The 19,426-nt window shown below is 44.3% G+C and overlaps 1 protein-coding gene across 2 annotated transcripts in view; it reads right to left on the minus strand.

The window, feature by feature from the left end:
• Window positions 1-19,426, minus strand: part of KIAA0586 (KIAA0586 ortholog) — a 2,241,463-nt gene that overhangs the window by 1,259,584 nt on the left and 962,453 nt on the right. For both annotated transcript variants that reach the window (XM_069637413.1, XM_069637412.1), the window contains exon 13: window positions 394-466. In XM_069637413.1, coding sequence (XP_069493514.1) covers window positions 394-466 — 73 coding nt within the window. The remainder of the gene's footprint in view (window positions 1-393; window positions 467-19,426) is intronic.

A 19,426-nucleotide genomic window follows, 5' to 3' on the forward strand; every position in this document is an offset into this window, starting at 1 on the left:
CAGAGCACATACATTGAAGAGACCCAACGCTTGGCGATTCAATGAAGACTGATGGGAAGATGAAGCAAAATGGCAATGAGCGTTGGCATTTTTGATGTCTTGTTGAAAAGAAGATGCCAGATACATTACGTTCGCAAATTGTAGAATAGTTAAGGGTTGACCAGCTAAAAAAAAAATCAATCCAGTAAGGGGAGGTCACTGGGTTTAAGCAGTTGGACTTTATATGAAGACTCAAATATGGAGGAGATCCATAAGTACCGCAGCAACGCAAACGTATGTCAAAAAAACGATTCAACTTCATGTGCCAATTAAACAAGTCCAAGCCAGCGCCTCTATCGGAATTAACAAAGCAATCATGCATAGTTCAATGTTAGTACTTCTATACAAACATACCTCAATTTCTGTACTGATCCCTTTAATCCAAGTATCAACTGTGCTTTTAATGCGGATTTCTTCCACTGCATCCCTAAAAGAAAAATAAGCATTTGAAGTACAGTCAATTAATAAATTGATGATTTAACACCCTGGCCAGCATTAACACTTAAACGTGTGTCCTGCCTGTGGGAACTGGAGTGTGCTGCACAACAACTCCAAGACAAAAGATGCTACTGGCAGAGGATCCCCCTCACATTATTTGGGGCTAAATCAGTCAAATTGAAGGGAATTTAGTGTATTCAGGTGCAGATGTAATAACTCAGAAATGTCACTATTGTCTTAGCTTAAACTGCTAATAGTCACACAGGCACTACATACTCCATAAAAACTGAAAGACGTGTAGCAGTATCTAATCCATTGGTCACACAAGCATTACGTTAAATGGCCATGCTTGGGTGGGTTTGAAATTCTCTGCTTGTATGACAGGGAACAAAAGATTCACAGGAATTCCTTAATAGAAGGAATATGAAAATGCTTTTCATGACGATTCAGGCTCTCTGGGTCCTTGCTCACTCCCTCTCTCCTTCACAACTGGCTGGGATAGGCTGCATCCACAGGCAAGCCACGAAAAGTCAACCAAAAAGATACTGCCAATTTGAGAGAGCTTTGATTGAAAGGAAGGGCCACTACAAGCTTGGGTCCATCCACGCGCTAGCCCTACCAACTCTACCCATGACTCGCCAACAGCCACAACAAGAGAAACACCCAGATCTAGATGACTTACCCTCACACCCCTCCCGCCCCAATATTCTGAGGTGGGTGTAACACTGAATATGTTATTTTGAGAATGCATGGTGGGAGTTGTGAAGGCAGAAGTTCAAAGGCTAAGAAAATATGAATCAACATGAAGGCAATTTTCTAACTGCTCTATCCTCCCGCTCACTCCTTCCCAACTGGATTAGTGATATGAAGCTTTGTGGGAAAAAAACCCTGAAAAATACAGAAATAATACAACTTGTTTATCCAGTAATTTTCCTCTCATCAGGAGCACTTTGGCTTCAACAATGGCATATATGTTCGGTCATATTTCTGTGCATTTTATTTATTATTATAGTGTTAAATAATACACTTTTACTAGCACAATGCAAAACTGATATAAACTAAACAAAAACCCACTAATGTTCAGCATAACATAATCTCTTATTAACATTACCTCATCAAAACATCCTTTGACATGAGTTAATAAGAACTGTTGCCATAAACTGCACCTGGCAAAATTGCCCTGTCTATTGTGAAATCCCTTAATACATTATTCCTCGGGTAATCTACTGCTGGACACTTGATGCATAAGCATCTCAGAGATTTACAAAATCTACAGAACATCTCCTCCCTAACACATCTGCTTCAGATTGCCCCAATGTCATCTGTGATTGGATGATTATAGCTGAACTACAGGTAACAATGCAGCCCAGATTTAGAAGGAAATAATTGTAGGAATGGAGCAAGGAGTTTTAACTAAACAAACTGGCAAATTCTTCAATACTAGATTTCTCCTTAATATGGGTAGTCTAATCAGCTAATTTCATCAACTCTTTCCCTCTGCTTTTAGCAATGCCTTGGCCCCTCCAGGTGCCGCAAAAAAAAAAAAACAAGGCAGTCCATCATATTTTAAATGAACTAGTTACCAGGTTGCCAAACATGGAGAACTCCAAAACCAACTCCACTTTCAACAGAAGAACAAGTTACTCACCCCTGGTAACGTTCTTTCGACTGGATGTTCCTCCCACGTATTCCTCATCTTTGATATACGTATCCCACCAGCTTTGCAGCTTCGGAAAAAAAAATTCACACCAGAGGGCGCTGTGCTCTATGTCCTAGCGTCTATGTCCCTCGAGGATTTGCGTTGAGCGTCGGCATCATCAGCAGTACAAATAGCTCAAGCCGCGCCCGTAAGCTTCAGTTCTGTTTTTTCGTTCCCATCAATCGAGGAATTAACCAGGCGTACCCCAAGACCGCACGCTCTAAGAAAACGCAGAGTGTAAACACAAATTGTATGGCGGGGTAGGCTGGAAGGGGTGATGAGGAATACGTGGGAGGAACATCCAGCCGAAAGAACATTACCAGGGGTAAGTAACTTGTTCTTCGATTGTGTCCACGTATTCCTCATCTTTGATAGACTCCCAAAGCAGTGACAATTTGGAGGAGGGAGTATCAATTAATTTGGTCACGGACCGCATGAAGAACGGCTTTTGCAACTTGAGAAGAGGACAAGTACAAACAGTCATGTTTTACGAATGTGTGCAAGGACGACCAGGTGGCTGCTGCACAGATATCATGTAATGGGACACCCCTTTGCAGAGCCGCAGACGTTGACATACCCCCAGTGGAATGAGCTCTTAGCCCATATGGTGGTTTTTTACCTGCCAGTCTGTAACATTCTCCAATTGCTAATATTATCCATCTATATAGGGTTTGTTTGGTTACTGCCAGGCACAATTTGTGGCCAGTATACCCAATGAAGAGCTGATCATCTTATTGAAATGTAGCTAATCTTGAAATTGAAAAGCTTAGAACCCTTTTTGGGTTTAGCCTGTGAAGCCTCTCTTCCTCTTTACCTGCATGAGGAGGAGGATAAAAAGATGGTTGCGTTATCTTCTGTGACAAATGGAAGTCAGAGACTACCTTAGGTAGGAAAGATGGTTTGACTCCGAGGATAACCTTATCCTTATGGAAAATTGTGTAAGGAGGCTTACAAGAAAGAGCCTGTAACTCACTTACCCTGCAGGCTGATGTTAAAGCCATTAGTAGGACTGTTTTCAATGTAAGGAGCCTTAGAGGACATGAATGTAATGGCTTGAATGGAATGCATGAGAGAAATTTTAAAACCAAATTAAGTCCCAAACTGGCACACGAAATGGGACTTGGGGGTACAAAGTGAGACCCTTTAGGAATTGCACAATCACAGTCTGGCCTCTACATCCGGTGCAAACCTCGACTTTCTCAACCACGCAAACCCTCGTAGTACGGTGCTAGAAGCCATGGACCTGCTGATGTCGTCAGCAGTATCCAGTCCTGACTGGAGACACTCTCCCATTGCCTCTTTTCCATCTCTCACTATAGCCAGGAAGCCGTCTCTTTCCTCACCTTCTGGAATGCTCTCAGCCGCCATGCTAACACAGTCCCACAGGGTGTAAGTAAATCTTGAAAGGGTACAGGTAACATTAGCAGACTTCAAGGCCATACTGCCCGATGTGAAGATCTTACGAGCCCAGGCATCAGCCCTCTTGTCCCGATCCGGGGGAATAGAGGAACAAGCAGATTGCCTGGTCGATGTGGGAGCCTGAACCACCAAGCTCTAAGGTTTAGGGTGCTTGGTCAAATAGTCTGGATCAATACTAAAAGGTCTATATTTTCTAGCAAAGTTCCTGTTTACAGCAGGTCCAGATTCTGGAGTTTCCCAGTTTGCCATGACCTTCCTTTGAAGAGCTGTGTGAAAAGGTAAGACTGGGACCTTCTGAGGGGCTTGATTCAGGATATCGGTCATATTGTTCTGCTCATAGGCAGGAGAATTCCTGCTCCAGCCCATGTATTCAATGACCCTATACATGAGGTTCCTGTATGCAGAATCTGCATCCTCAGCTGGGTCAGGCCTGCCAAATTCCAGATCTGGCAAAGTGTCAATACCACTAGCCGACTGGAGACAATCATAAAAATCAGTTATCCTGGATTCCTCACTAATGAGTTCCTCAGGAGCATCTTGTGTGCCATAATGCAAACCAAAAGGAAGGGGAATCCTCTTCAGAGGCTTGCTCTTCCTCATAAATTGAGGCCATAGACTTGAAAAAGTCTTTCTTTGGCGTAGGTTTATAAACCTTCTCCGGAATGGGCAGAGGCCTCGATATAGTTGAAGTGACTGTCGGCGATGCCTTCGACACTGGTGTCGACTAAGGATTCGACAATGGCGCCGTTTTTCTCAGCGCTGCCTTTGACTTATGCGTTGACAGGCTTGACTCCGATGGAATCGACAAACTTGTCTAATGTGTAGAAGATTTGCTCTTTTTCGGAGGTATTGAAGAAGGACTGGTTTCTCGGGACGATACCCTCGACGATTTCTCGTCAGACCGAGAGCGACTCGCCGGTTTGATACTCTGCTTTGACATGGTAGTCTTTGACCTCCCAAAGTCGTCCGAAGGAGTGACCGGGGCATGACATTTGCGCGATTCCTACGAGGGGTCGAGGCCGCATTCTCGAGTATACGCATCATTTATTTTTTGAAAGCATCCCATTTTCTGGGGGAATCAGATTTGGTTGGGCACTTGATAACCTCGGTAGAGGAATCAGAAGAAGAGGGAGACCTATGACGTCTCTTCTTCGCCTTCTTTGACGAAGAAGACTAAGACTGTCTAGACTGTCGACTGTCTAGACAGACTCTTCGACCGAGACTTCTTCGACTTTTTGCACCGGAACGAGTCCCTACACTCCCCACACTTTGTATCCCTCTTCAAAGAAGACTTCGAAGCTGCCACTCCCACCACCAGTTTACCTCTGCGCTCCCCGAGAGCTTTTTCGGTCATGGCCCGACAGGACACGCAGTCATCAGTTTGGTGTTTGGAACCCAGACAACACAGGAAGATACGGTGGGGAACGGTAATAGACAGTCATGGCATTTTTTTAAACCAGACCTTGGGTTTGAAGGGGTGGAAGATGAAAACATTTTCTTGACGAAAACTGAAGCGCGCCATTAAAATCTCAAAGCAAAAGCTTTTGGAAAGACGGACCTGAAGCCAACAGGCGCATCTCGAGCTATTTGTGGTGGTGGGGGCGGGGGAGTGGAAAGTTCTGAGCATAGGAATGGAAAACAACACAAACAAATGGTAGTGTAGCCAGCAGGTGGAAAGTGCTAGATTAAAGGTACAGACCAGGGGTGTCTGGTAGGTGCAGGGAAAAGGGGGGGGGGGCTGTAGGGTTACAAATACAGACCCAAAGTGCATGGGTAGCCAGGAGGCAGTGCGGGTGCGTGGCAGGGTGGGCAAGTACCTGGGCCCGAAATCAGAGGGTAAACAGGTGCACAATGCCCAAGTAAAACAGATCAACAGGGGAGAGGAGGAGAGAAGACAGAAGCAAAGAGGAAGGTCTTGAGGTGCTTCCAGAAATGGAGATGTGTCTCCTCAAGTTTCAGAGTGGCAGGGAGGCTATTCCAGAGGGAGGCCCCAAACGAAGACAGAGATTTGCTGTAAAACACAAGCTTTGTTATAGGTGATTTCAGTGGCTTTTCCATGCAGGGGTGCTCTCTGTCTAGGCGCAGTTGTCGTACCACACAGTCCTCTCATTACAGGTCAGGGAATCAATACCCCTTCTTGGCTCCTTTTCCATCAACTCTATGCCACTGCTTCAACTTGACAGTGATGCTTTGATTCATTCACCTGTGTCACACTCTCCTGACACTGTCATGGCTTGTTTGGCCACTATGCTTATGTCACACTTTCTTGCAGTCTCCTGGCTCTTGCCAATGCTGGTTTTCTCATGATACACAGTTCCTAGAGTTATTTTGGCTGTTGCTAATGCTGGTTTCTCATAGTTTCTCAAATAATGCACAGCTCCTTGTATCAGGCAGATTCACAAACTTACTTTCGCTCTGCTCAATGTTCAATAATGCTCAACACTTGCATCCGCTCAGTTCAGTATTTTGAAGCACTATTTGTTTTTATTTCATTTGGTATTCAAAAGTGCTCATAATAGATTTCAATTTGTTCTAAATCAATGTTCACTGCATGCTTTTCATATGCACCTGCCAGCCCGGTGTTCCCCCTTCTTGGTTTACTCACCGGTTGGATCTTTCAGCTCTTCTGCGAGGCACTCGGCCACCATGGGTTCTCTTCTTCTGGTGCGGCACCATACTCTTTCTCCCAGCAGCTTCCTGTGGCTCCTCTCACCCGGCTATTCTCCACCTGCAGCGCTGGACGCTTACGACCACTTCACTCGGTCGTGCCGGTCTTCCTCTTGCAGTCTGCCACCGGCTTCTCACATCCCTCAGCTTTGCCTCCCGCTGCATTAACTCTGCATTCTTGAACGGGTCTCGAGCACTCCACATTCCACACCACTGATCCAGAGAATTCTGCCTGCACACAGCAGACCATAGCCCTGCTTCCACAGCCGACTCAATTTCCAAAAGGATGTTGGCTTTTAAAGTTCCCTCCACCATGATGAGTCCAGAAAGGGAGTCCAGAAAGGACTAGACCACTCGCCGTTAGAACGGTAGCCATGCCTTACTCGTGCTGTCGTCCTCCTCGTCCCAGTGCATAACTGAGGCTGATGTGTCTATTAACAAAATGAGGATGCGTCTTCCTAGTTAGTCTCTTCCTCGACCCAGTGTCGAGCTGGGGTTTCTTGGGGAATGTAACAGAAGAACAGGGAAAGGGCTCACAATAGTATACAAAGGCTTTAGGGATAGAGGGTTCATTAAATAAAGGAAATGGTTGATACCATGTCTCACCTAAGGACGTCCTCTCCCCACTCCCCAGGTTTCCTCCACCAAGATGATCCTCCCTCTCATAGCCACCCCCAGGGTCAGGATCCAAGAGCAATGGCCTTTCCCTGGCCAACCAAGAGGAGGATACAGGGGGAAAAGAAGTGAGGATGCCCTCAGGTTCCTCACAACATCTTGAAGTTACATTGGCAGGTTACCATTCCTCATACTAGTTACCATAAATGAATAGTATCAGTCCCTCAAACAGTCACCCTTTTGCCATTTTCCCTCATCAGTTGGCATTCTTGGGGGTACAGTTTGTCGACAGTTTGGTTCAATACTTCTTGTCCAACTCAATTTGTTAAATGTCATCAATATACTGTATTTCAAATCGGGAACTGAGTTATCATAACATTTTATTATTACTTTTTGTACATCAATCTGGAAATTCAATATAACCAATATCCCTACTCTCGATGACTGAGATTAGATGAATTAACTCAAGTGCCACTTTCCAATTCAGTTTAGGATTATTAATCTCAGGAAATTGGTCGAACATAAATATACTGCTCTATGTTTCCCAAATCCCACTTGCCCACACCCCTAGGGAGGGTCTTGCCAAGCAGGCTCACTTCTCTAGCCCCAAAAGGGGTGGTTCTCCCCTAGGAACAAGGGGCGAATCCTCTCAATTCAGCACAGACCCTACACTTCATGTATGAAGAATCTTGGGCTAAAGATGAATGCTAGTAAAACAGTGATTATGATGTTCACAGTCAGTAAAATAAATAAGCTGACAAGTGGGACTACTTGGGATATCATACATTTGTAATTTATCATATAAAGATCACTTGGCAAAGCAAAGGGCTAAGAAGAACCAGAATATTGTTGTGATATTCACTTTTTGTAAGAAAATCAATTTACAGCCAGTTCATTTTTGTATTTATTTATTTGAATTTATAAAGCGCGCAGCGGCCCTGAGGCAGTTTGGCGCTGTTGCAGTATATACACTTAGATACAGTTTAGGCAAAGTCATCAAGCAAGGTTAAAGAGGTTAACAACAATAGTGCAGTTGGGCTGTTCCATCACACGTTAAAAATATATGCAGCACATTCTCTATTGCACTTTATGAAGCCTCTATTTGGGATTTAAAAATGGCCATAAATTACAAACTCAAGAAAACCAAATCTGCAGGAGCAAGTTAGGCATAAACACTTCAATGCCAAATTTTGCAACATTGTTGGAACTTGGCCTAGATTTCTGAAAAAATGGAGAACTCTGCGCACTAAAATTAAAATCAGTGGGTCACAGACTGTGCTTTTAAAATACTGTGGTTAGCATGAGTAAGTGAGGCACTGATTTGTGAATATAAATTGTACAGTAAGAAATTCATTATCAGATAGTAACCTAGAGCAAGCTAATGTACGTAAATTTGCGGCAGCTATTACAGAAGAATTTTCGAACATTCGAGGAAGAATCGAAATGGCAACATCAGTAAATAGATCTCTTGTACCAATTATGAAACCGTTTGGTGGCCAAGATTATTTGAAGGGGTCCCCCTTAACAGCACACAGGAAAATAATCAGATTTAGTTTGAACTTTTCCAGGAAGACATTTTGAATCCCTTTTTTACGTTAACTTCATTTTAATCAATGCCATCCAGCATTTTTCTTCATATTATCTATTTTACCACATTGTATGGTTTGGCTGTTTTGAATTTTTATATTCAGCATTTAATCACAAAAAAAATGTTTGTACTAATGAAGATTAACGCTTTATTAATACTTTGTCATTTTGTTATATGGATTAATATTGATGTTTTTGTATACTTTAATAGTAAAATGAAATTGCCGAAATAAAGTTATGAAATTAATGAATAAAATAGTTATATGAAAAACACCCTATACATCAGGAATAAGTCTCCAGCACCAAGGAAGTTTTACCATTGCATTTCTCATTCCAGTGAATTCATCAAGGCTTTGTCAGACTGTGCTCATCACTTCTGTAGCTTAAGAGACATCATTACGAGAAGGAACAAAGCGTTACACATCCATTCAATGATTCACTTCTGTACTGAGCACATACAGACAGGTATCCTGGAACTGGGCAGAAGAGCCTATCTGAAATGGTCAGCCTGCAGGGAGGAAACGTCACAGCCATTACCACTTGAGGCCGGGGTAATATCTCATCATGCAGATCACTCGGGCAGTCATGGGTCACTGGGGAATGTGATTCCAAGAAGTAGTGTGAGAAACCTGAAGGTGTCTCCCTAGCTAGTCCCTGGGAATCTGTCATCCAGGTGGCCAGGACATGGCCATCGCTATTGGATCAGTGAGGGAGGAACACCGGGGGGGGGGGGTCCTCGAGCAGTGGGAGTGGGACACCAACGGGGTGGGACATGTTATCCCCTTCTTCCAACACCTTTTTCGCATCCTACCACGTACGATATTCAGAAACAGCTCCCCCCCCTCCTTTTCCAACACAAACACTTTCACACCCCACAAAAGACAATGGACTAACACCAGAGCAGTTTACCTAAAATGTCCCGATACGAGGGTCAGGCAAAGTCAGGCAATTGACCAGAACCATGCACACCTGACGACCCTTTCCCTTCCCCACAGGGAGAAAAGGTGGAGCACGAGAGCACACTACAATCAAGGCAGACCGCACAACGAGACAGCTATCCAAGTACGCCAATTCGAGGAGGAGGAGGAGGAGGAGGAGGAAGACGGCAGGTACCGAAGGGGCAACAAGGAGAGAAGCGACCTTGCCCTTTCCGACTCAGACCTGCGAAGCCTCCATGCAAGGAATCGTAAGACTGCAAACAATAGCACATGTCAACGGTACACAGAGCATAACTACGCTGATGAGCAGAACACAGAGTGACGCCTGCTACCGTGGTACTGTCCTTGACTCCAGATGCGAGAGAAGGCAAGCAGTTCATCACAGTCGGTGAGTCATAGGGAGAGCCGATTAAAACCTAACTGTGTTGAATGAACGTTGCAAAGTGGCAAAAGAAGGGAAGTTCAAAGAACTGTGAAACGTTAAGGGAAAGCCAGCTGCAGAGGGGTCCGGCACCACGTGGGTGCTCACTCGAGACACTCTGATGAATCCGGCATTTGTTAGAACTACCAATACCAGAAGGCCTTAGGAGGGCCACAACCAGAAGGTCAAAGTGGTCATACAGAGGTCTAGCGAAATCCTCTGTACAGTCGAAAGTCTTTGACCGACAAACAATTAAGAAAGCCAAGGGAAATGAATCCCGTTTAGTGAGAATGGAGAAATAACTGTGGTTGGCAAGCATGAACCTGACAGAGGGATGCCGACAGGAAGGGGCGAAGCATGATGACCTAAACTAACAATGCGATTACAAGAGTGAACCCGACTGTGTTGTTAAAAAAGACATTAAAGCGGGTCCTTCTGAGTAGCAAATGGAAAGAGCGGATACAGAGGGACCTCACCCTTTTTATACTAGATAAAAGAAGGGGAACAAAGGGCTTGATCTTAGCCATGTACAGTGCATTGGTGTCCGTGGGGCATGGGTCAACGGAGAGCTTGAGACGCAGGTGGGGAAAAAGACATGGGAAGAGAAATTGACCGTGAGCTCTGGGGGAGGGTGTGCAGGGGGGCCTTGCAGACCTAGATATCGTGCCAATATAAATTGAATGCTATTAAGCTCCTCCATAGGTGGCAATACAACCCAGTTAGATTATCTAAGATGTTGCAATCAGCAAGCCCTGTGTGCTGGCGCTTGTGTGGAGAAAGGGCCGATTACTGGCATATGTGGTGGGGATGTCCCCACATTCAGGTGTTCTGGGTTGAGGTCCTGGGGGGGGGGATTAAAGACTTGGAGGGGACACCGCGCATTAAAACACCTATGTTGATATTTTGTATAGAAGGCGGCGAGGGGGAATTTAGATGACCGACAGGGGTGGCAGCGTCCCTACTGCTCGCAGCAAGGGCCTGCCTAGTCTTGAAGTGGAAAGGCACAAGGATACCAACACTGAAAGTTTGGATAAATGTGGCTATTAATATATGTACAATGGAAAGGATTACTGCGGCGCTCCACGAGGAGGGGGCACCAAACGAGATGCTATGGGGGAATTCATTACCAGATATATGGGGGTATGATAAAGGATTGACGGAGTGATACAGTTGAGATTGGGAAAGGAAGGGGTGAACTGAGCTTCCGAGAGGGGGCGCACCCCTACTCGAGGAAAGACCCACACCATGGGACAATTTCAAAAGTGAGCTGAACCACCTTGAGGCAGCCATTGACATTGGTTCACACTGTGTGTTCAGACTCAGCCACATCACACCAGAAAGTTTCTATTTTCTTTTGAATAAGCAAAAAAGACCCACTACATGGAGGGAGGGGGAGTTGAAAGGTTTGTTAAGACGGGAAGCCTTATTAGAGGGAGGGGGCCGAGTGAGTTATTCAGCCAGGGGACCACTCCGGTGGTGATAGTGCGCAGTGCGCGGTACAAATGTCCTTTAACATTAACATCGAAAAGAACAACCTTCATGTTTCCTTGTTGTTGTTTATGTCATAAAACTGAAATAAAAACGAAATAAAAAAATAAAAAGACATTAAGACCTGTGAAATATGCATCAGGAGAACTGTTACTGTGAAAAGCCATAGTAAACCCGACGGAGGGAGGCTGAGATTTGAGAGGGGGAACCAGGGGTGAAGAATCATACCTTAAGTGCAATTGGAAAAGGAACTTTCATTTGTTATTGGATATATCGCATCCCCGAGGGAAAGAGACTTTATCAAAAGAGACTTAACCATCGAAGAACCCGATAGCTGAAAACAGAACAGTCAGCTCGTGCTGGGAAAGCTCAAGCGTGTGCTGTGCTTAGAAGTACCACCTTGTCCCGTGCTCATAACGTGTGGAAGGGAGACTCTCAGTCGAAAACATCCTGACTTATGATTTGTGAACACTTCTTTCTTTATTGTAAACCTTATTCCACACTCTTTCTATATTACTTGTAAGGACTGGCAATAGGTTTTTTAGTATAGGCCATTTTTAGTTTGACAAGACGCTACAAGGACTGCCTTATTTTTCATTTGATGGTCAAAGCTTGCTCTCATCTTAGATTTACGTTAGATTAGGCGTTTTTCCAACCTGCATATTCAGTTTAATAAACACCCTTGAACTGTGATCACTCGTGTGTCTTTACTGTTGCCACTATGGGTTCTTACATATGGTGTCAGGGAGGGATGCGACTCAAAACTAATTGGGCAACCCTACAATTTCAAAAACGTAGAGAGCCTCTAATCCTTCCATCGCCACCAAGGAATCAATAGGGTTTGATATCTGTAGCAGCAGAGAAGCTATTATCCCCCCTGGGAAAAGAGGAATGATTCCTACAGACTTGGTTTTGATACCCCCTCTTGGGTGCAACATAAGATTAGTCCCAAAATCTGGCTTAGCATGGAAGTTGGGGATAGATGTCTTAGCAGGCATTATTGATCCAGATTTCCGGAGAGACGTGAAGTTTCTCTTACAGAATCATGGTGAAGTCACTTTTGAGTCTGTTAGGGAGAATTCTCATAAATGTGCCAATTCCCTTCACCTTAGAGACCCCCCAGCAACTTTGCTGGATTTTGAGGACTGATATTCTACCTGGAGAGAGTGTGAGCCTTTTTTCCCCACTCTCTCATGTATTTTGATGTGTATTTTACTCTAGTTTTCTTTGATTATGGGGTTTTAGATAACTCCATAGGCATCATCTTTTCATGTGTGTCACACAGCACCCTCAGTGCAGTGACACATGGAATCCTTTTTAGGTAGTCCCAAGGTTTAAGTAACTTCTCTGGGATAATCTACTATTTCCCAGAGAAAGTAAAGTTAAATTGACTTTACTAGTCTTTTTAAATTCCTAGCCCAAGCACACCCTATCTTCCAATAGAGTGCGGGAGGGGATACCCAAGTATCCCCTATGTCTAAAACCTCATGTAGCAGTCCCCTGCTACCCTTTCCTCTCGAAATAGCTGGTGGCAGTGGTTTTACAATGGAGTACCATGATTCTTCCCGACCGCGAACACCGGTAGCGTTCAATCGCGAGAGCCATGTTTTTCAAGATGGCGCCTGAATCTCCTTTGTTTAAACGGGTCCCGGTCTTCTTTTTTCACCATTTCATTTTGGACAGGTCCTTCTAGAGTTTGTCTCTGCGTGTCCAACCAGGTTTGGTCCCTTTGTTTCTATGCCTTTGGCGGGCTTCAGGACTGAAGACCGCCTCTGGCGTCCAAGTGTCTGGGGTGGGCAGGAAGTGAGGGAGGTGCCGAAACTCCCTGTGCTTAGTCTCCTAGGAGACCCAAATGCACTCTGGCATGATTGGCTGGCTGACTGTCCGGCAAGGAGAGCCATCCTGCTGGGTGAGTGGCAGCTAGGCTGGAATGAAAGGGCGAAAACTGTTTAAAAGGCGAGTCTCTCGGCTTGGAAGGCAGAGTTGACCACTGGAACAAAAGAAGCAAAGACCAGCTGTAAGAGGACGACTGCTGCAACTACTAGACTTTTGGTTTGCCTGGTGGGGCCCTGCTGCAGGTCTGAATCGCTAAGTTCGTCTCGACAGTGAAGCCTTTCAAGGACGACTTCTTCCTTTGAGTTGGTGGGACCAATCAACTCGTAAGCCACTTGGACACCATTCTCAGAGCTGGTTGCATTTTTCCTCAGAGTGCTGCAGGAAACCGAATAGCCTGGGAGAAGGGCACCAGTTTGTGTGAAGACAGCTACCGGAATCCAAGAACTGGCAGTTTGCCAGCTTTGTGACCAGTCCCTGTGGAGTGCAAGAGTCGCCCCAACGTCCTCCCTCTTGTCCCCACGACTGAGGGTCAGGAACAGTGAGATCTGCAAGAACTGCCAGGAACAGAAGTCTTCAGCTGCATCTTTTTCTTCAAAATAAGGTACTGTGAAAACCCGACCGAGAGAACCTACCTCTCACCACAAAAGTTTGTGGAACTTTGGCAACTTGCAGGCCTAGTTAGCTTGTGACCCGACATATGAACCTTTCTTCTGTGAACTACTTCTGAGAACGGTGGCAAAGACTTTTTTGTTTAAATAACTGAACCATTTTTACCTGTACAAGACTCTAGTCCATTGACTTTGGCCTACCTATTGCATTGAATCTACTCCTCTGGTGAACTCAAGCTATTTGCAGTGTTTTAGAGTAACTGTAATATTTGCCTTTTTGCTCCTCCTTCAACTGCGCTGAATGCCATTTTGCTCCTCCTTCAAAGTAGTTTAAATGTTTCAGAACCGGTTAGTGTAAAGTATTGTAGTATATTTTTGTGTGATATTGATTGCCTCCTTTTAGTGAATGTTTTCTAAATGACACTGTAATAAATTAAGAAGTGTTTTAAAAAGAAACCTTGAGTTTAAGTGTCTATCTGAATACTTGTGATTGTAGACCTCTGTGTAATATCATTACAAGCTCACATTCCCTCTTGAGATAAGCCTGGCTGCTCAGCTCGCTACCAAAAACTGTGTGGTACAGACTTATACCAACGGTTGGTTTTGCTTACACCTGTAGTCATAGTTGTGGGTAGTCGTCCCAAAGGGTACTGCATACAAACTTTGCTTAACAGGGGTATGTCGGGGAGATCAAATTGCAAAGAGAATTTTGGAAAGAGCTCCATTTCCTCAATTTAAAGAAAACGAACCAGATAAAACAGAAAGAGGTAACTTAGGCTTTGGGGAAGCCGATAAATCTCTTAACATCGAAGAAAGGAAGGGAGAAGAAACCACCATCTATCCAGACCTAGCCTTTTGCCCTGCAAAATGATCCAGCTCTTGCTGAAGCTTTTAACAAGCAATTCCGGAAGATGAAGTCATAAAGAAGGGAAGTCCCTTTTCTTCTTAAAGCTTGGGTTACTTTACTGATCCAGGTGCATGTTAGTGGAAAGTTTTCAGCCAGGTATCCACGCTGATATAAAAACTTTCATCCAAACGTGCGAAATGTCAAAAGACCAGTCCACACATCCCATTACCTGCCCCTCTGAACCTGTTTCCTATCATAGAAGTTCCCTTTTCAAGAATTCGTATGGATGTAATAGGATATCTGGAGACATCTAAATTAGGAAATAAGTATGTACTGGTATTTATGCAACCCAATATCCCGAAGCATTCCCAATGGGAAACAATACCACACAGCAGATCCTTAAACATCTACTACGTATTTCTCTATGGTTGGCTTTCCCAAGTAAATACTAACAGACCAGGGTTCGAATTTTATGAGTAAGCTTATGGCCGAAGTCAAAGAGCTAGTCCACATTCCCACCTTGCGATCTTCTGGGTACCACCCCCAAACCGATGGTTGGGTGGAAAGATTCAATAAAACCCTAAAACTAATTTTACCGAAATTGGTAGACAAGGACCAAATGATCCCATGGGCACTATTTGCAGTAAGGAAATCCCCCAAGCTTCCACAGGTTTCTCTCCCTTTAAGTTGCTCTATGGAAGAGTGCCCAGAGATGTCCTTGACATGCTCTGGGAAACCTGGAAAGAACGAGAGGAGGCCTTCATTCGAATCTTGCAAACCTCCACTAGAATGCGAGAACACATGAAGTTGGTTTGGGACTTAGTTTGTACTCATATGGGAAAGCCCAAGAGCCAGCAAACTGCCAATTATGATTTAAAAAAGTAGATAATTTTGTATGGGCTACAAAGTACTGTTCCTCTTACCCACCTCAGAAAACAAACTTGTCTCCAAGTGGCACAGACCTTATGAGAGAATTGAAATAAGGGGAACATGCGCGTATAAAAAAAAAATAACTAGACAAAAAACTGAAAGTTCATTTGGAAAGAGAACCCGTCAGCCACCCATGACAAAGTACCAGCCTGCCTGGTTCCCGAAGACCTAGATAACTTTAACTTAATCCCTTCCGAGTTATATATCCAACGACGAGAAGATCTAAAAGATGCAGTGGTCTCATTTCCCAATGTATTCTCAGAAAAACCAGGAAGAGTAAGAGGTACAACCATTATATTCGAACAAGTACAGGTAAAGTGGTTCACTTAAAAGCATATAGTCTACCAGAAGCCCGTAAACAGATAGTGATCAAGGTAGTGAACAAATTGTTGAAAGCCAATATTATTATGCCCTCCTCAACTCCATGGTCGTCTCCTATCGTGTTGGTCACTAAACCGGACCGTTCCTGGAGATTCTGCATAGACTTTGTCAAGTTAATGCCATATCTGACTTCGATGCCTATCCCATGCCACGCATCCATGATCTAATTGATAAACTCGAAACAGCCACCTTTCCATCTACCCTAGATTTAACCAAAGGATACTGCCAAGTTCCCGTATGTGGGCCAGATAAGGAAAAAGCCGTGTTCTCAACGCCCCTAGGATTATTCCAGTATAAAGTCCTCCCTTTCGGCCTATACAGTGTGCCAATCACTTTCCAATGCCTCCTAGATAAAATCTCGTCATTTATAGTAAGACTTGGGAGGACCATCTCTCCCATCTTTATACCATCATGAAAGTCCTCGGAAACGCTGGCCTAACTACTAACCCAGATAAGTGCAGATTGGCCCAATCAGCCGTAAAATATCTTGCCTTCTTTGTAGGGAATGGGAACATACAGCCCACACATGAAAAGGTAAAAGCCGTTTTAGATACACCAAACCCTGAGACCTAAAGAGACCTTTCTCTAGTTAAAAGGATATAACCGTAGGTTTAACCCAACTTTTCGGACAAAACGGTCCAGCTGACAGATAAACTTAAAAATACTGAACCCCAGAAACATGTTAGGAATGACGATGAGGTATGCTTTAACATCCTAAAGCAGACTCTATGCCAGAACCCAATCCTGAAGGTAGTCTACTTCTTAAAAGGAGTTTGTGTTACAGACAGATGGCTCCCTTACAGGGTTAGAAGCCGTCCTGTCCCAAATTTGGAACGGACTAGAACATCCCATACTATACACCAGTTGCAAGTTGTTACCACGTGAAAAGAATTACTAGAACTAAAGACCCTAGCCATCAAGTGGGCCATTATCCATCTTTGGTACAATATATTGGGACACATTTTCTCATTCGTTACAGACCACTCACCCCTAGTTTGGATTAGCCAACGCAAAGTCCAACCCTCGGGTCATGCGATGGTTCCTAGACCTACAACCCTATTGTATCACAGTGGAACACCAGAAAGGAAAAGACCAGGGAAATGTAGATTTTCTTTCCCTCTTCCCCGTGAAACTAATGTGGCTACATCGCATGGAGGAAGGGTATGTGAGAAATCTCAGGGATCTGTCATCCAAGTGGCCAGGACACGGCCATCGCTACTGGATCCAGTTCCAGGGGGTGGACCAGTGAGGGAGGATCACCTTTTCCTCAGGGAGTGGCGCACCGATGGATGAGATGCGGTATCCCCCTTCTTTCAACACCTTTTCCCCTATCCTACCACGTAGGATATTCAGAAATACTGCCACTCGCCCCTTTTCTAACACAAACTGTTTCAGACACTACGAAAGACAATGGACTAACACCAGAGTTGTTTATCTAACATGTCCCAATACAAGGGTCAGGCAAATTGACTAGAACCATGCACCCCCACGACGGCCCTTTCCCTTCCCCAGAGGGATAAAAGGTGGAGCACAAGAGCACACTATGAGCAAGGCAGACCGCACAATAAGACAGCTATCCAAGTACGGCAATTCAAGAGGAGAAAGGCAGCAAGTACCGAAGGGGTGACAAGGAGAGAAGCAACCTTGCCCTTTCTGACCCAGACCCGCGAAGCCTTACTGAAAGGAATCGTAAGACCGCGAACAATAGCCAACGTGTATTGAGGCAGGTGTCAACGGTACACAGAGCATGCCTACGCTGATAGACAGGACAGAGAGAGACGCCTGCTACTGTGGTACCGCCCTTGACTCCAGATGCGAGAGAAGCCAATCAGTTCATCACAGTCAGTGAGTCAAGGTGAGAGCCGATAAGAAACCAAACTGTGTTGAATGAAAGTTGCAAAGTGGCAAAAGAAGGGAAGTTCAAAGAACTGTGAAACGTTAAGGGAAAACCACCTGCAGACGGGTCCAGCACAACGTGGGTGCTCGTTCGAGAGAGACTGGTGAATCCCGGATTTGTTTGAAATACTGATACCAGAAGGCCTTAGGAGGGCCGCAACCAGAAGGTCAAAGTGGTCATACACTGGTCATATAGAGGTCTAGCGAAATCCTCTGTACAGTCTAAAGTCTTTGACCGTCAAACAATTAAGAAAGCCAAGGGAAATGAATCCCGCTTAGTGAGAACAGAGAAAGAACTCTGGTTGGCAAGAGTGAACCCGATAAAGGGATGCCTCCACTTATCAACACGTTTCGGTTTGCCGGTTATAACCTCTGTGTCCCTATCCCTTGCTCTTCTACTGCAGTCAGTCAAAATTGGTTATTCGGATAAATCCATTAACACACAAAACAGCAATACAAAACATATGACATTCATCAAGACATAAAAGATTACCAATATTAAAAACCGTACTAAAGACAATTTACATGCATCTTCCTCACTCTGGCCATCCCCTAAGAAACAGCAATAAAGCCCAAGCAAATAGCACAATCAGCTGTCAAAAGGAAACACAAAGCTGGGTGACACTACACAAATTAAAACGGTTTTAGGACCGGTAAGATCGTCCTGGCCCCGATATACAAATATGCTGGGCAAATAAGAAAAAATAAAAATATGAGGACATGTCACTTGGCAGTATTGGCATTCAGCCCCAAATGATCAAAGCAGGCTCTAGTAATCAATCACCGGTCAGATGGTTTATGACAAGATGTTGTAAGGAATCAACGCAATTAATAATGCCATGTTTCCTATTTGCATTGATTAACAGTTCCTTATTCTCTCACCTTTCTCTGACATATGTTTTAACATTTCCATTATGAAGGTTACACTGAGCAGTAAGCAAAGTGCTTGGTTCAAAAAGTGTAGGTGTATTAATTTTGATAAGGTTTGATTTAATGTAGCCCAACCATGGAATCCTCATGAAACCTTCCTTCTTTACAATTCCCCCAATTACATAATGCGTGATACACACCCTCGGATTTGCCCAAATACATTGCCAACGAGAGAGTGGAGCCCAACGCCAGTCATTTTCCAGGAAACACAGTCCTAGCTCTGCATGAACTGCAAAATTGGGCGCTGAACTGGAGACCCAATGACTTATTAAAAACCTATTAAAAACATGTTCTCAGCAGTTTGTAATTCTGACATGTTCACATGGCCCCAACGTGAAGCAACATAAATGACAGCTGCCTTGGTTTGCATAGAATAAACTTGAAGAATCATTTGCAGAGGCTGAACTTAACACACTGACATAAACCAGGAAACACCCATCCCCCCACCCAAATAACTGACGTATTTGAGCACTTTGTTTCTCTACATGTGCTTTCCCAGTCACTGGGGTGGATAAATGCATACCCAGATAATCAAAGGCCTGAACTCATGGAATAACTACCCCCTCAGAAACCATCTTACTTATCCTCATTTGTTCTATTTCCCTTGGCACATACCATGACTGCAGATTTTATGGTGTTAACTTTTAAGTCAAAATTGGTCATAAAGTGAGTTTAAGTTAAGATCAA

This window comes from Ambystoma mexicanum, chromosome 14, assembly GCF_040938575.1.
Source record: "Ambystoma mexicanum isolate Mex_15411 chromosome 14, UKY_AmexF1_1, whole genome shotgun sequence".
Taxonomy (NCBI): Eukaryota; Metazoa; Chordata; class Amphibia; order Caudata; family Ambystomatidae; genus Ambystoma; species Ambystoma mexicanum.